This window comes from Mustela lutreola, chromosome 8 (genome assembly GCF_030435805.1).
Source record: "Mustela lutreola isolate mMusLut2 chromosome 8, mMusLut2.pri, whole genome shotgun sequence".
NCBI lineage: Eukaryota > Metazoa > Chordata > Mammalia > Carnivora > Mustelidae > Mustela > Mustela lutreola.
Genome location: NC_081297.1, coordinates 16870864 through 16888872, shown reverse-complemented (window position 1 = coordinate 16888872; position 18009 = coordinate 16870864). Strand labels below are relative to the sequence as shown.

General features: G+C 43.7%; 1 protein-coding gene across 1 annotated transcript in view; it reads right to left on the bottom strand.

The window, feature by feature from the left end:
• Positions 1-17420, bottom strand: part of ARHGAP21 (Rho GTPase activating protein 21) — a 137430-nt gene extending 120010 nt beyond the window's left edge. Inside the window, 2 exon segments of the mRNA XM_059183908.1 lie at positions 15231-15690; positions 17073-17420. Coding sequence (XP_059039891.1) covers positions 15231-15308 — 78 coding nt within the window. The 5' untranslated portion in view covers positions 15309-15690; positions 17073-17420.
• Positions 17421-18009: the final 589 nt, after the last annotated feature.

Below are 18009 nucleotides of genomic sequence, written 5' to 3'. Positions count from 1 at the left end.
CTTATCAAATTGGGTAAATTTATTTATAGTTCCAGTTTTCTGAGAGATTTTATGATGAGAGAGTCTTATATTTCGTCAAATGCTTTTTCTGCATCTCCAGAGAGGATGAGCATGTGAATTTTTTCCTTTATTGTAGCTTGTTAAACTATTAAATATGTTAATTATTAATATATTAAAATGACAGTCTTTTGTTTTGCGATAACTCCAACTTAATCGTGACATTATTATCCTTTTCACATATTGATAGATTTAACTCGCTAACATTTTTTTAAGAATTTTTGTATCTACAACCTTGTGGGTTAATGGTCTAAATTCCTTTCCTTATAATGTTCTTGTCTAGTAATTACCAGGCTTACACTGGCCTCATAAAAAGGAGATGATAAGTGCTCCCTCCACCTTGTTTTTTGAGTTTGGATGGAATTGGTATGATTTCTTCCACAAACACCTTATAGAATATGCCAGTGCAGCCATCCAGATCCAGAGTCTTCTTTGTGGGGCAGTTTTTAATTACAAATTCAATTTCCTTAACGTATATGGCCCTAATCAGACTTTCTTATTTCTCCTGTGGCAGTTTTGGTAATTTGTATCTCTCAAGGTGTAATACTGTGATTTACAGGAAGAAATACGAATTTCGTCTTCATCTCTATTGCAGGCACAGAGCTCCTAAAACGCTTGGAATTTCCTAAGTGGTAAGAGTAACAAAGGTGTCTTTTGTTGTGTTAATGAGGTGACTTTTGGATTGCACCTAAGGATGGGAGGGGGACTGGTTGCCAAGAGAACCAAACCTGTGATTAAAGAGTTGGAATTTTCAATCCCACACCTCTGATTTTGGACTCCAGCCCAAAATCATTCGCCAATGGCTAATCATGTAATCAATTATGCACATGTAATGGAGCCTCCATAAAAATCCCAAAGGATGGGGTTCACAAGCTTCCAGGTTGCTGAACCCAAATGGTCTGGGGAGAGCGGAGTGCCTGGAGAGCACATGGAAGCTCTACACGTTTCCCCATACCCTGCCCCCCATTCGCCAATGGCTAATCATGTAATCAATTATGCACATGTAATGGAGCCTCCATAAAAATCCCAAAGGATGGGGTTCACAAGCTTCCAGGTTGCTGAACCCAAATGATCTGGGGAGAGCGGAGTGCCTGGAGAGCACATGGAAGCTCTACACGTTTCCCCATACCCTGCCCCATGCATCTCTCCCACCTGGCTGTTCCTGAGTCATATTCTTTACTGCTAAAGAAGTGATCTAGTCAGTAATATGTTTCTCTGAGTTCTGTGAGTCACTCTACTGAATTAATTGAACCCAAGGAGGGGGTGGTTGGAACCTCCGATCTACAGCCTTCTACAGCTGGTGGGTCAGGCAACAAAGCTGGATTTCCAATTGGTAGCTAAAGGGTGAAGAGGCAGTCTTACAGGACTGAGCCCTTCACCTGTGGAATCTGATGCTATGGTGTCTCCAGGTAGCCAGTGTCAGAATTGAGTTGAATTGTAGGATACCCGGCTGGTGTTGGAGAACAGCTTGGTTTGGGAACCCACTCCCCCTATGTACACAAACAAATCTGAATGGGTACAGAACCCCTACACAGAATCTGCTCATTTCATTTAAATTGTCAAAGTCACAGACATAAGGTTGTTCATAGTAGTCCCCTTTTATCTTTTTAATGTCTGCAGGCTCTGAATGATGCCCCCTCTTTGACTCCTGATATTGGCATTTTAGGTTTTCCCTCTTTATCACACAAACTGATTTCTCAAGTTTGAAATCCTTTTCAGAGACTGACATAGAGTCGCTCTCTGGTCTGCTGTCAATTCAAAGCCACTAGAAAAGACATACTGTCAAGAATATGCTAAACATTTCACCACAGTTTGGCAAAATCAAGTAGTATTCACTTTCTAAGTTATGTTTTTGGTATCCTTATGCATCCTGAATATATATATGAAAATTTCAGAGCCTTAAATATCTGCCTACCTTCTTCCTAGAGATCGCCCTTAATCCAAACACAATGTTTCAGTAACCAGTAACCAGTTCAAAGTAACAGTTTGATTCAAGATTATGATCAAATAAAAAGACAGCCAAGAATGATGACAGAAGCTAAGGATTAAACAGGGAAAAATGATTCTTCTTCCAAATTCCTCACCTAAACTGAAGAGAATTTGCACCATCTCTCGTCTAGAGCAGATGCAGTTCTAGTAACCATAAACTATGATTATGATATGAAGTTCCGTCAGTATCTCCAACTAGGGATTCTAGTTCGGCTCATATCACCCCAAGGAAGACTTCAACTGTACCTAGTCCCTCCCACTAAGTCTAGAGTGTGCCCACTAGTATAATTTTGAATCAACTGCACATTTTGCTGAGGCATCGTTGGTGCTTTAGGTATCCAAAACTAGTGAGAGTCAGAAATGAAGGCAGCTAAAAAAACAAAACAAAATAAAAAAGTGTATCAATTTAAAAATGGGCAAAGGACCTGAGCACACATTTCTACAAAGACATACAAATAGCCAATAAGTACGTAAAGGGTTTTGAACCTCACTAATCATCAGGAAAATGCAAACCAAAACCACAGTAAGATACTACCTCATCCTGTTAGAATAGCTATTACTGCAAAAAAAGAAAAAAAAAAAAAAAAAAAAAGCAAATGGTAAGTGTTAGTGAAAATGTGGAAAAGAGAGAATCTGGCATACCGCCGGTGAGAATGTAAATTGGTACGGTCATTATATCAGGGCTCCTCAAAAAATTAAAAATAGAACTATCATATGATCCCACAATCCCACTTCTGGGTACTTATCCAAAAGAACTGAAATCAAGATCTCGAAGATAATATTATTCAAACCTAAAAATAAGGAAATCCTGCCATTTGTGACAACATGAAGGAACCTGGAGGATATTATGCTAAGTGAAATAAGTGAGTCATGGAAAAGTAGATAAATACTATATGATCTCAGTTATATACGTAATCTGAAATAGACTCACAGAAGAGAGTATATTGTGAGGGGCTAGAGAGTAGGGGAAATGGAGAATTGACTGTCAAAGGGTACAAAGTTTCACTTATGCAAGATTCTGGAGACCTACTATAGAGCTTAGAGCTTATACCTAACAATACTATATCACATACTTAAAATTTGCTCAGAGGGTAGATCTTATTTTAAGAGTTCTTCACACACACACACACACACACACACACACCACACAAATAGCAATAACAATTACGGCCTTCATGGAGGGAATGGTTTCATGGTGTATACTTATCCCCAAACTCACTGAGTTGTACACGTTAAATATGTACGCTTTTTACCTATCAATCATACCTTTTTTTTTTAAGATTTTATTATTTATTTGAGAGAGAGATTGAGATCACAAGTAGGCAAAGAGGCAGGCAGAGGGGGGGGGGGGGAAGCAGACTCCCCACTGAGCAAAAAGCACGATGCGGGGCTGGATCCCAGGACCCCGAGATCATGACCTGAGGTGAAGGCAGAGGCTTAATCCACTGAATCACCCAGCTGCCCCTCAATCATACCTTTTTTAAAAAAACCAAAGCATGGACAATATCCAGAACTCTAAAATACGTGGGTATCTAACAACTACTATAACAGAAGGACTTTTGAAGAAGCAATGTTGGACTTTGGTTTAAAGAGTTTTATATCTAAGTCAACTTGGGAAGCTGGGATTTCCTATGAACTCTCAGAGACAGTGTCTCTGCCTAGGAAAAAAGCAAAAGAGAAATCCATTCACCACTGCCATTCTTTCTTCTATTGATATATTCATGCCCACCTTTTAGTGTCTCTTGGCACACAGAGATTCAAGCATGGGGTTCTAAACTTAAACATCACTTCCGAGAAGACAAGAAATATCGCATATATGCCCTCACATTCAAGGGTATCAGTTTTCTCAAAGGCCTCTCTTAATCCTTTGAATTCAAATCATCCTCTTCCGAGATGCCTATCAACCTTGGTTATGCCTTCTTCATTTGCTTACTGGTCTCGCTATGCCAGATCCTCCTTATCTTGTCAATGACTTTGCTCCTTCTCCAACATCACTTTCAGTGACTTCAAGAAATCCTGCTTCTTTTGCAGAATGGCAGCTGGACTCTGTAATTAGCTTACATTGTTATCTGCACTGTGTTATCCCGTGCATCTCACATTCCACGAGATTGAAAGACAAGACTGATTCAAAGGACAGACAGAAAAGCTGCTGGTGTTAAACGAGGAAGAGTATGGAGAGAGAATTCTTCAGTTGATAATTAGTTTATTATTACTTACATTAAAGTATCTTCTGAAACCCTTCATGATGTATACTTAAGTAAAGAGCACCACAGATATATATGAATGATAAATATGAAAGAGAACATATGGAGAGAGTAAGTATGTATGTTTTACTCCATTATAACTTTTCCTATTCTTGATAGAGTTAATACAATTGATCATAAGATGCACAAGAGAAATTATTATACCCTTCTGTAAATGACACTAAAAAAATTATTTTTATAACATACCTAAAAGGGAACAATAGCTTCAATATGACCAGAATCAGAGCTATATCACTTTCAAAATATTACTTTTGACTGAAGTATAACATACACACAAAAATGTGCAATACGTATCAACTGTTGGATTTTAAAGTGCTCTTTAACACGAAGTTTATTTTATCCAAAAAGAATATTACTTTGGAATACTAATGACATGTAGAAATATGTATGATTACAAATAGAAGAAAATAATCACAATTTTAATCTAGAAATTTTCACTTGCTTAGTCATTTAAGTTTTCTCTCCATATTTTTGCATGTTTTCTTTACACTGATATCAATTTGGTCGGAAAAATTCCAAAATCAGGCCACCATTAAATATTCGGACTTTGGAAGGAGCTATGAATGTCTCTGGGTCCTGTTTTTCCCAAACTTGGAAGATCACCAGGGGATCTTTTTAAAAGTTAAAGCTTTTCAGTCTCACTTCCAGGGATTCTAATTCATTAGTTTAATGGTGGAAAGAAGAACCTGTGGTTTTATAAGTTGTCCAAGTGAGTCTAATGATCACCCAGATTCACCTGACTTAAATTCCTACCAACGCAGGAATTCTGTCTGTTATTCCCCAAGTGAAGGTCATCTTGTCTGCAAAGAATACATTCAATCTCAGTTACATTCTATTAAAAAATTATTTCTTCCAGGGCGCCTGGGTGGCTCAGTGGGTTAAAGCCTCTCTGCCTTTGGCTCGGGTCATGATCCCAGGGTCCTGGGATCAAGCCCTGCATCGGGATCTCTGCTCAGCAGGGAGCCTGCTTCCCCCCCTCTCTCTCTCTGCCTGCCTCTCTGACTACTTGTGATCTCTGTCAAATAAATAAATAAAATCTTTTAAAAAAAAATTATTTCTTCTGAATACTGAGCTGAATGAATGGGCTCATCTATCTATCCACTGATCCTAGCTCTACTCTTCATAGCCATACAAAATAAATCTTACCTCTTTCCCATATTACAATCCTTAAAAAATACCTTTGTACAGTGCTTTATAAGTTTCTTTCCCTCCATTTACAAAATTGGTAAGATATATTATGTGTGTCTGTCTAAGCATGTATATGTCTTTTTATCTATCTATTCACTATCCATCTACATAGAGAGACCCACATGTACAGAGGGGTGCTGACCCCCACATAGTTGAAAATCTGTGTATACTCTTGACTCCCCAAAACTTGCTGTTGACTGGAAGCCTTACTGATGACAGAAACAGTCAATTAAAACATATTTTGTAGGGCCACCTGGGTGGCTCAGTCGTTAAGCGTCTGCCTGTGGCTCAGGTCATAGGCCCAGGGTCCTGGCATTAAGTCAGGAGGCCTGCTTTTCCCTCTCCCACTCTCCCTGCTTGTGCTCTCTCTCTTGCTGTGTCTCTCTTTGTCAAATAAATAAACAAAATCTTAAAAATAAACAAAACGTATTTTGTATATTATATGTACCATATAGTATATCCTTATAGTAAAGTTAGCTAGAGAAAAAAAATGTTCTTAACAAAATCATAAGAAAAAGAAAATACATTTACAGTACTATCTTGCTTTTGTCGAAAAATGTCCGCATATAAGTAGACCCACATAGTTCAAATCTGCGCTGTTCAAAGGTCAATTGAATGTATCTTCCTGTGGGCAGAGAAGGGTGTCTATAATATACTATTAAACGAAAAAAAAAAAGTAAATTGAAAACACTTCCTAAAAGCATTACAATAAATGCTTGATTGAAACTGGGTGTCCAGGGCGCCTGGGTGACTCAGTGGGTTAAGCCGCTGCCTTCGGCTCAGGTCATGATCTCAGGGTCCTGGGATCGAGTCCCGCATCGGGCTCTCTGCTCAGCGGGGAGCCTGCTTCCCCCCTCTCTCTGCCTGCCTCTCTGCCTACTTGTGATCTCTCTCTGTCAAATAAATAAATAAAATCTTTAAAAAATAAATAAATAAATAAATAAACTGGGTGTCCAGAGCATTTCCCTCCCTTCACATTCACTAGGAAGATACATTTCCAGAAGCCAATATGCAGAATCAGAGGAAAAAGTAGGACTCACTGATCAACCTAACACAAGTTTTTTAAAATACAGAATCTTTACATATTAGCAAACTTGTGGGGATTAAAGATGCCTAAATATTTTGAGTTTAAAAAAAAAAAAATCATGCCTATGAATCTCCAAGATCATAGTAGCTAAGACATATCCAGGAGAAAAGTAATCACAAATCCAGTTTTTTATCTACTGATATTTAAGGATGCTCTCCACATTCTAAGGAAAAAAGAACATCTTGATTTCCTTAAGAAGTTCTGTCAAGATGTATTAAAGGTAAATGCAGTGAACAAGAGTGTTAAGTCAAGAGACTCTGTCCTCGCTTGAAGAAGGAACAGGAAGTTGCGGGATGGGAAGCAGGCTGGTGCACACAGCACTCCTCATGACCGCCAGACGCGGAGCCAGAATGGGGGTGCGTGACAAGGGGTAAAGGCAAGAAGAAACCAATTCTGCATCAAAAACACACTCAGGATCACACAGAAGACTCAAGAGCAGCCAGTGTGACTAAGGAAAAGCAAATACACTCTTCAACTTGCCATTTTTTGATAATTATAGTTTGCTCTGGTCTGCCTACAAACTTTCCCAAAGGTGGGTGAGCATTCAGAAATACCACATTTGGGTTCTCAATCTATTCTCTTATTCACAAATCTACACCATGGGATCCCTTGCATATTAATAGATAACCAGAAAAAAGAGGACTTACAAAAACAATTTCCATCACATTCAGTTTCTTAAACCAAAGTACAGCGTATCCATTTGTCTCAGATTATTTTTGTTTAAAGATTTTATTATTTGACAGAGAGAGACACAGCAAGAGAGGGAACATAGGCAGGGGGAGTGGGAGAGGGAGAAGGAGGCTTTCCACTGAACAGGGAGCTCTATGCGGGGCTCAGTCCCAGGACCCTGGGATCATGACCTGAGGTAAAGACAGACACTTAACGACTGAGCCACCCAGGCGCTCAGTCACAGATTATCTTAGAAAAGGCCAGCTTCCAGATTTTATTGTGAAATAAACTATTTGCACAACACTCTCTCTCTCTTTTTTTTTTTTTTTTTTTTTTTAAGAATATGAAGCTTCAGCTAAAAAACTATTCTGGTGGAAGCAATCCCAAATGAAGATTTCACACGAAGATGTCTTCCTACTCCAAACCAACAGAACATATAGAAGGCTCCTAAGATTTAACATATTTAATTCTTTATGGTCAATTAAAATTAGATAAATTATAGGACAATCTTTAAATCCAATAACCTTTGGGTTTACTAATCTAATCACATCAACCAGAAAGAAAAACAAGGGCCTCCCATATGGTCTTTCTGTAACAGAAAGTAGCTGCATTCAGGAGGCGCATCTGTGCGTCTCTACTCACAGTCGCGCTGCTCATGCTGAAATCACCATATTGTTAACTATCGTAAGATGACAGGCCCCTTCACAGGGCAAAGAACAAAAGAAATGAAATATCACTTTTGTACTAGAATTATTTAGCCTGGTAGAAACTAAAGAAAGGAAGAAAGGATCAGAGATTTTGGAACCAAGGAATAAGGACTTCGCAAAATGTTTATCTTGGAAGAAATGAATGCTAAGGAACACTGACAACGTATGGAGAAATCTTCTGCAGCTGGGGGTCCTCATTTGTTGATGGCCTCTGTCTCGTGATAGGGTCCCACTCAATTCATTCAAACCCGGACTTCTGCCAAAATGTCCCTTCATGCTTGCTACTGCTACTGCACTATTCTAATTTCTGGCAGGTTCTACCTTTAATCCCAACCTGCAACATAAAGCTTTTGCCATGCAATGGTATTCTGACATACAGACTCAGATATACAAAGGAACACATGTTTAAAGTTAAATAATAGTGCTCTATTATGTGGTGGTACAATGAGCCTAGAATGGATCCTAGGCCTGCCCTGAATAAAAACACATACTTTGAAAAAAAATATTCCAGTATTGTTTTGAGTAGCATGTATCCTTTTCATAAAGTACTTAAGTATTATTTTAAGCAGTGCGGGTTTTCCAGAAACCAGATTTCCACAAGACTAGTGACATATTGTCTATCTTAAAAAATCTACAAATGGTTTCTTTTTATCAGTTTTGGAATTAAGCAAAAAAGAGAAAAATACAACAATAGTATAATCCCCAAATTCTCATCATCTAGAATTAACAACTGCTAACATTTTATCATAATCAATGCCATGATCATTTTAAACTTGTAACAAAATGCTTATGGTATTAAAAAATACTTAATAAAGAACATTAATATACAAACCATTCATTTCAAGAAAAAAATTTTTTACCAACACAGGAATGTTATCTTTTTATAGTTTCCCCACCAGCCTGATTCCCCATCCAGTGGTGTGTTAATTACCACTATCTCACCTCTTACTGCAAATTATTTCATATATGAGTGCTGCACACTGTCTGCGTTACTGTTACTTGGTAACCAGTTTCCCAAAGGGAGGAAAGATGCAAAGAAAAAAGGCATCAAAGATGTGAACAGCACTCCTCATGGAAATGGAGGTCTAGAAGACAAAATATTCATACCCTACACACTTCTGTACAATCTAAGTTAAGTATTGTATGTATACATACATACACAATGATGTATGTAGATGTTTACATATACAAACTCAATAACATTTTGGAATTTTTCTCAGTTTTGATTCACTCATTCATTCACTCACTGGAAAAAATATTTGTTGCCAATAATGGGCTAGGCATTCTTCTAGGCACAGAAAATACCACTGAACAAAACGAACTGCACTTAACACTTATATTTTAGATATATGATCTGCCTGAACAAATAAGCAAGATCAGATAGATAAGCATGTCACATGGAGAATACGTGACAGGGGAGAAAACCATAGCAAGGAAAGAGGGCAGGTTGTGCCCTGGGAGTAGGGGAGACGCGTTCAATAAACTCAATGGTCAGCAAAGGCCTCACTCAGGTGACCTTGAGGCAAAACCTAGAGGAGACGAGGAAGTGAGGCCGGTGGACCCCTGAGGGAGGAGAGTGCTCCAGGTGAAGGGGACAGCTAGTGGTAGGAAGGTTCTGGGGAATGCCATGCCCAGTGTGTGCACAAGAGTCCAGAATGGCCCATACAGAGCAAGGGCAGTGAGAGCCGCAGGAGGGGAGATCAGGGAGGTGGTGGGAGCGCGAATAGTCCAGGGCTTTGCAGGCCAGTAAGAACTTTGGCTTTGAAGCCCGGGGGAAATGAGAAGCCATCAGAGGAATGTGAGCAAAGGAGTGACGTGCTCTGATTTACAGAAGGTCCGCTCTGGTCACTGTGTAGAGAACAGGCTCCAGGCTGGCAAGCACTTGAAAGACTGTCAACCAGACAGTCGGCCAGATTTGCATGGTATGCGGGAGAGAGAGCAAAGATCACTCCAAGAAGCCTGACCTGGAAGGTGGAAGGGAGTGCTAGTGCTTGGGAGGAGGAGGAAACTGCGAAAATGGGCAGCAGTAGTTGGAGAGAATCAGGAGTTCGGTTTTCCATATGCCTCATCACTATTCCAGTGCAGACTGGACAGGTGGATATAGGAATCTGAATTCAAGGGATATGAAGACCACACAGGTGGAGACAACACACGCACACACACACAGACACGTACACACACACATACACGCACAAGCACACGCACAAATATATAGGTGTAAATATGAGTTATCAGTATACACTTGATGTTTAAAGTCATGAAACAGCACAGAGAGAAAAGAGGGTCAAACTCTGACATATACGAAGATTTAGCAGGTCAGAAAGTTGAGGAAATCCAGGGACTGGGAAGTGAGAAGGAGCGATCAAGGAGGCAGGGAGATAACCAAGACGGTACAGGGTACTGAATCTAAGTGAACGGGGAATAAAAATTAAAGCCCTTCCTACATATTCATTCATTAACTCAACACTATTTACTGAGCACCTACTATGAGACAGACACAGGAGAAGCAAGCACGGTGCCTGTTCTTCTGAGGGCTGCAGGCCAGGGGGGGAATACAGATTACTAAACAAACTTGCAAGCACTATTCCTGATAAGGTACAGGGTGTCTGGGGATAGCACTGTGGGGGCAATTAATCCAGTCTTGGAGGGTCAGGAAAGGCCTTCCTGAGGAAGTGATGTTGGAGACTAGAATGGTGAGGAAAATCAGGCATGGAGGGGAGGGGCGTGGAGGAGGGGCAGCTGGAAGGAAGAATGGGAGAAAACAGCATCTGCAAGGTGCAGAAGTGGAGAGGCCTGTGGAAGGGACAGCCGTGCAGTACAGGACGTGCAGGAGAAGGGCGGGCCTGATTATTGACTGTCTCTGCAGACTTCTTGGAATTTTGAACTTTATTCCAAAGGCAACCGGAAGCCAGAAAGGTGTTTTTACACAGGAGAACATAACAATCAGCCTTTGATTTCAGGAGGAGCACTGTGACTACGGCAGGGGCAGAGCACGGGCAGGTGACAAGGCTCAAGGCTGGGCACCTGGGAAAGTTGTTAGGAAGCCGGGCCAGTGGCTCAGCGCTGAACTCGGCTGGTGGAGGCGGGATGTGGAATGCGGACTCCACAGGACTTTGGATAGGAGGAATGAGGAGAGAGAAGGGTCAAGGATGATAACCTGGTTTCTGACTGGGACAGATAAGGGGACAGCGGTGCTACTCACTCAAAGAAGCAAGAGGGGAAGGCTGCTGGTCAGAGTAGAATTTGTTCAAGTTTGAACTGCCTGCGGGGGATCAAAAAACAAAAAAATAAACAAACAAACAAACAAACAAAAACACAACGAAAAAAAACCACCGCGTAAAACAGGCAAAAGGCTACACAGGTCTGGAGATCAACTATAAAACCTGGGATTGAGCTGTGAATTTGGAGCCCCAGCACGCAGAGGAAAGCCATGGGAGAGCGTCAAGTGAAACCCAGGGAGTGAGAAAGAGAAGAGCCCAGAGGAATGGCAAAAAGCCTGGCTCTAGGTAAAGCCAACAGGAAAAGGGCAGAGAAGAAGAAGAACCCCAGGGAGACAGAGAAGGAAAGAGAGAGAGAGCAGGAGAGCGCCTGAGAAGGAACAAGGGAGTCTGGGATAAAAGCCAAGTGCACAGTATTTCAGAAAGAAGAGCAAAAGTATGAATTCTCATAGTTCATACACTGAAAAATACCTTGCTGTGTTATTTACCCTATTCCAAAATCAACCAACGATTATCTTTCATCAGCTATAATACATTTAATCCCAGGATAATCTTGGTCTAGATGAAGCAGCAAGACATAAAATGAAATAATCAATAAATAATACTGATTGGCATCAGTAAATATGTTTGTTTGAACAACAGACAATGAAAAGTGCTAAAGATTCTGTTACTGGGCAATACTATGGTCTACAGATAAAGAGTAAAATAAATATCAGAAATAGGAAAAATAGGGGTGCCTGGGTGGCTCAGTCGGTTAAGCATCTGCCTTGGCTCGGGTCATGATCCCAGGGTCCTGGGATCAGCCCTGTGTAGGGCTCCTTGCTCAGCGGGGGGTCTGTTTCTCCTGCCCCCTCTGCTGTTCCCCCTGCTCGTGCGCTCTCTCTGTCAAATATATTTTTAAAATCTTAAAACAAACAAACAAAGAAATAGGAAAAATAATGTGGTCTAAAAAGCTGAGGACTAAGTTTTTACCTCTGATTTAAAAAAAAAAAAAAAAAAAAAGAGGCAAGTTGAATCCGGGAAGGATGAGCACTATAGGATATGAAAGGGGTGATCACATCAACAAGGATCCAGGGTCTAAATTAAGCGATTCTGTGAGATGTCGGAACACTTCACAGACCAGACTGCACACAGACACACACCAAAACACACTCACTGGCTCAGAGTGAGTGAAAGATTATTTGCAGACATGCAAAGTCTATAACTCTGCATGAAATAGAATTGTGCCATCCTTACTGCATAATCCCAAGATATATTCTACTGAGCTGTCACAATTCATTATTTGAAGAGGACTGTTTGTTAGTTGTTTGGTTTTTAACCTTTCAATATATCCTTGGGGAGGGATGCTTTTATTTATTCATATTTATTCACGTACCAACACAATTAGATTCTAATACATAAGATGAACAAGAAGTTTCTGAATGTTCTTCAACAGAGCAGTAGCCCTTATTTAGAAAAGGTGGAATTAACTAACTAGGTTAAGTCATGAATCAGAGATTCCTATTAATTTACTATACCAATTTCTTCAGTCATGCACAGTTAAGTCTTTTGGCTGATTAGCAACATGAATATTAAGACATACACGCTCGGGGCACCTGGGTGGCTCAGTGGGTTAAAGCCTCTGCCTTCAGTTCAAGTCATGATCTCAGGTTCCTAGGATCGAGCCCCGCATCTGGCTCTCTGCTCAGCAGGGAGCCTGCTTCCTCCTCTCTCTCTGCCTGCCTCTCTGCCTACTTGTGATGTGTCTGTCAAATAAATAAAATCTTAAAAAAAAAGACATACATGCTCATATCTTCGTTACAAAAAACACATGTAAATTTACTATTCAAAAACATATTAAGGATCACAGCTATTGGTTTCTAAAAGTTTTTAAAGAATGACAGTATACGACTCTAGAATGTAATACTTCTAATAAAATTAAGCACAGAAATCAAGTGCCGTGTTCGAAGACTTAAATATGTATCGACCCAAAGTATTCCAATAGTGACTCTACGTTTATTACTAAAAAATATTCACAAGACTTAAAGTGATCAGAAGTATCAATGAGAGTTAAATACACAACAATGAAACAGGCAACTCCTTAAGCTGAGATTTTAAAATGCTGTCTGAAAGCATTTAAGCTCCTTTATTCCTATTCCCACAAGCAAAAAATACCTACCTATTCTTTAAAAAGTCAAACAATATGATAGGTTAATATCAAGCTCAAGTTCTGTGTATAATCTTTAAATAAGCAAAATACAGGCAATATAATGTTTTCTCGGTTCCCGAACTACAAATAACACATCTATACCAGCAGTAACAGCCAAACGAGAACAAATTTCACAGCCCTTAAAAAAAATACATAACTGTCAGTGTTAACAGAAGCCAAGTTTGCAACTGGAAACACTGCTTTCTAGCTAAGGACAAGATGTATCTATTATAAATTCTTGGTTAGAGGACACCTCTTAAATGACCCCCCCCAAAAAATCAAATAACATTAGTTTTTGCAAATATAATGCAAATAACATGCTAATTGAAGTATTCACGAGACAATGACAAATGAGGCTTTGGGACCACAGCACATATTATTATGTAACTACCATACACATTAAGCAATCACCAAGTTGCAGGTAGGCCTTCCAAAAGGAGTTATTATGGTTTACCATCATCAGAGGATTGTGGTGTTATACTTAATCACGTTTTTACCTGCAAGCAGGTGTTTACAGGTGTCAAAAAGCAAAACACAGATTCTAACTGTAAACGTATAGTACTAAGGAGTTGTACAGTAATGGCACATTGTACCCACCTCCCTGTATTTTCTGCATAAAACTTCCTAATCCAGTATGAAGTGAGCTACATGAAGCAAGTTTCTCTGCATGCTTTAAAAACAAAATTTCACTTGACTCATTTTTATTAAAACGCCAAAACTCACACACTCAATAACTAGACCTTGTTTCGATGGGCATGAAGTGAAAATTTAACACAAGGTACAAAAACAATAGTGAGAGTAAAGCCTCTTTGGGGGAAGTTACTATAATCTATTCAATCCTTCAATAAAAATATACACGGCTCAATACAGGCTTTAAAATTTAAAGAGTAACAATATTCAGTACATTTAGCAAGCAAATTACACAGAAACCACCAATAACCAATTAAATACCATGTAGTCATTATAGAATGAAATATAAAATAAAGAAAAAAATATATATATAGAAAGAGAGAGAGATGAAAGAATTTAAGAGGTAACAGGGCATATGGGTGTCATAAATCAATGGATTTTCTGATTTCTGTCCTGCCTGCGGAAAAAACTTCAGGAAGCCTGGCATATCATCTTCAGAGCCTTCCCAAAGATGATGGTCCAAAGGCAAAGCCAGGCACCTGACACCCCAAGGGCAGCTCACAGAACTTCTAAGCAGTGAAAGGAAGGGCATAAATAAAAGAACAGGAATGTCAGGAGATTTTTCAGGGACTTGGAATTACAACTCTACAGACTCTATAAATCTGTTTTTCAAGGCTGTGCTTCAACTGTCCACGGGAAAAGACCTGTTTTTCTACCCAGAGCAGAGATCCGCACCAACAGCAAGCCAGAATACCCACCAGAGCCAAAGTGAGACTGAAGTCCCGTTACAACGAGCATACCAGGAGCCCTCTCCCCACCTCGGAGAGCCAGTCTTGGCTACATACCCACAAAACGCACAAAGGCATCTCCTAACCGGCCCAACTGGGGAACCACTGGTGGATGGGAACTGAAGGAAAACAGAGACACTTGCAGGATTCCCAGTCACCTGAAATGGGAGAATTCCCTACTCGGAGGTGGTGGGGCAAGATGGGGCATTTCGAAGTGAAGAAACCCTTCTTGCAGAAGAAATCACTGGAAGTTCCTGGAAGCAAAAATGTGCAAGACTGCACCGCCCTAGGGTCAAGCTGGGACACTCCCACAAATCAGCCCAAAGGCCCCAAAGCCTCTCCTGAGGCCCGTGGCGGCTGACCCCCGCTGTCCCCCCACTCTCTTCCCGCAGGACACCTTGTAGACAGTGTAGACAGTGGCCCAAGGTGCTGCCCCTGCGCTTACCTCACAGGTGGGGGACCCGCAGGCTTTGAGCTTGTCACCATCTCCCTCCGGTAGACCAGTCCGACGTGTGGCCATCATTTCATTTCAAATTACATAGAAGGGACCAACCCTTTGGAGTCCACATTGGGGGGCGGAATGCCACCACACACCAAAAAGGGAAGAAATCCACACCAGGCTCCGAGGAGGTGCAGGGCTGGTGAAACAGGTAATGTGCCTGGGAATGGAATGTGTTTATGAAGCCCCTTCAGAACGCCCTGATGATTTCTTCGGACTTCAACTGACTTCACCGTCTTCGTCCATTTCTCGAGACTCCAAAAACAAAGACGACGGGTCCTCTTGGCAGCTAACGAGGCCAACTGCAGAAAGCGGTCCCCCTCCTCCTCCTAGCGCTCCTCGGAGACCAAGAGGAATCTGAGCGGGTCGCGAAGGCTCGAGCGTCAGCTCCCCAAAGAGATCTCTCCTAGAACAGGGAATAGTTAAAGGGCATGAACTTTCTCCAGACGCTGACCTTAGCCTTGCCACAAGTCTACACCAAGTTCGCGGTTCCAACACGCGGAAAGATTATTCGATCCCTGCGGATAAACCTCCCGCAGGAAAAAGGAAATAATCCTCCCAGATAAAACATTAAGAAAAAAGGGGAAAACTATAAATCAGGGGGAGAGAATGAGAAACATCAGAACTGCACGGTGGCTGCGACAAACACGCCTGGTTGGTGTGCAGCCTTCAGGGAAAAAAAAAAAAATCCGTCTTCAAGTGCATTTTAATTAATGTATTTTCTGGGCAGAAGAGACAGTGTCCAGGCTCTTGGGCATCACCCAGATCCGTACACTTAACGGAAGTTTTCTCCCCACGAGATTAAAATGGAGAGGTTTTACTTTTCAAAAACCCTGCTCGCTCCCCGACACCCCGGCCCCCAAATAAAAACAAAAAGCCAGTCCCGGAGGCGGGCAGCCCAGCTCGCCGGCGTTCGCTGGCCGGCCGGGTGAGTCTGGGCGCCCGCACCCCTGCCCCTGCGCCCCGAGGCTGCCCCCGAGGAGGCGGCTGTTTTGCTTGGCCGGCGGCAGGGCTGGGCGGGGAGGCGTGCGCGGCCGCGGGTGGGACCCGGGCGCAGCTCCCTCTCCGGGGCATTATTCTGGAGCGACAGAAATGAAGCCGCAGCCCAGGCAACTTTTATTTACTTGCTGCTACCCAAACTACCAGTCGACACACCATCTTTCCCTTTCCCTGGGGCCACCTAGGAAAGAGAGAGAGGGGAAAAAAAAAAAAAAAAAAAAAAAAAAAAGCAACGGAAAAAAAAAAAAAAAACCACCACCCACCTACCACTATTTCCTCCGCCCCTTCCAGAGGCGGGTCGGTGATCTCGATCTCCCGGGAAGGGCGGCCCAAATATGCACTTCTGAAAAAGGTGTCGGGAGACCCGGGGTGGGGGACAAAAAACGAGGGGCTTACCCTTCCCAGCCCGCCGGGCCCAGCTTCCGAGGCGCGGCGGCGAGCAGGAGCGGGGACGCGGGCCGGGACGCGCTAGGCCGCAGGCTCGGTTAATATTCATGAGCGGACGGGAGGCGCCCCTCCTCCACGGCCGGCCGGCCGGACCCCGGCGCCCGCCGCCGGCCTTTGTGCCCTTCCCTCCTTCCTCCGGCCCTCCCTCGCTCCGCACACGCGGGCGCGGCCCCTCCGCCCCCGCCGGGCGCCCGCCGCAGGCTCCCTCCGACCCCGAGCCAGCGCCGGGCGGGGTGGCCCGAGGTGGCGGGAAGGGAGGGAGCCCGCGGCGAGCCGGGCTCTCCACCCGCCCGCGGGCGCTGCGCCCTCTCGGCTAAGGCGGAAAGTAAAACAGACACGCACCGGAGAAAGCGGGGCGAGTGGATCCGCTCGGGGCTGCCCGGCCCCAGGCAGCGCGCCTCGCACGCCCAGCGCGAGCCGCACCGAGCGGCAGAACGATCCGGCGCTGCCCGCCGCCGCGCTCCGAGGCCGCCGCCCCCGGCCGGCCGCTCCCAGGCACCGCCGCGACCTGCCCCGGCCGGCCCCGGGCTCTCGGCCGCCGCGGGAGGGCGTGGGGCGGGGCGGCGGCCGCCGGACTCTCCCCTCGCCTCGCCGGGCCGGGCCGGGGCCGCGCTCGGGCGCCCGCGATCGCCAAGTGACAGAAGTGCCTCGCTCCGCAGCCGCGCCGAGCTGTTTCCCGGGGGCGGATTTCTCGCTTCTTCCTCCCTGGATCCACCTCCTCCCACTCCACCTCCTTCCCCTCCCCTCCCCAGGGGAGGCTCTGAGGCTGAATATTTTCTGTCTTGAATAATACGGTCCCGGGAACCGACGCTGGAGAAGGGGGATTAGCCGGGGCAGGGGGTCCTCGCAAACCCCCTCCCAAGGCGTCTCCGACCTACGAGCCCTCGCTGCCTCCCCCCTCCCCCCCCCAAATCCGGCACACACGAAACCTCCCCTGCCTTCCCCAGTCTGCGGAGCGCAGAGCGGGAGCGGCCAGGAACCGGGGTTCCACCGGGGAGGAAGACTAGGTGCCTGGGGGCAGGGCCGGAGAGGGGGACAGCGCTATGGCAGGATTCGCGACTTGGAGGGGTCCCCAGTCCCAGGCTGCGGGGAACATTATCTTGGCGAGTTTTCGCCCCTTTCTTTTGGCTGCGGGAGAGGAAAGAAGCTGCGATGCGACGTGCGACTTCAAGATAATAAGGGAGTGTCCCTTCACGCCCCACAGCCAAATAGCTTCTCGTGTTGGGGGAAGGGGGTCGCCGCGAGGCGTTCATTCAATTATTTTTCCTTTTGAAAATCT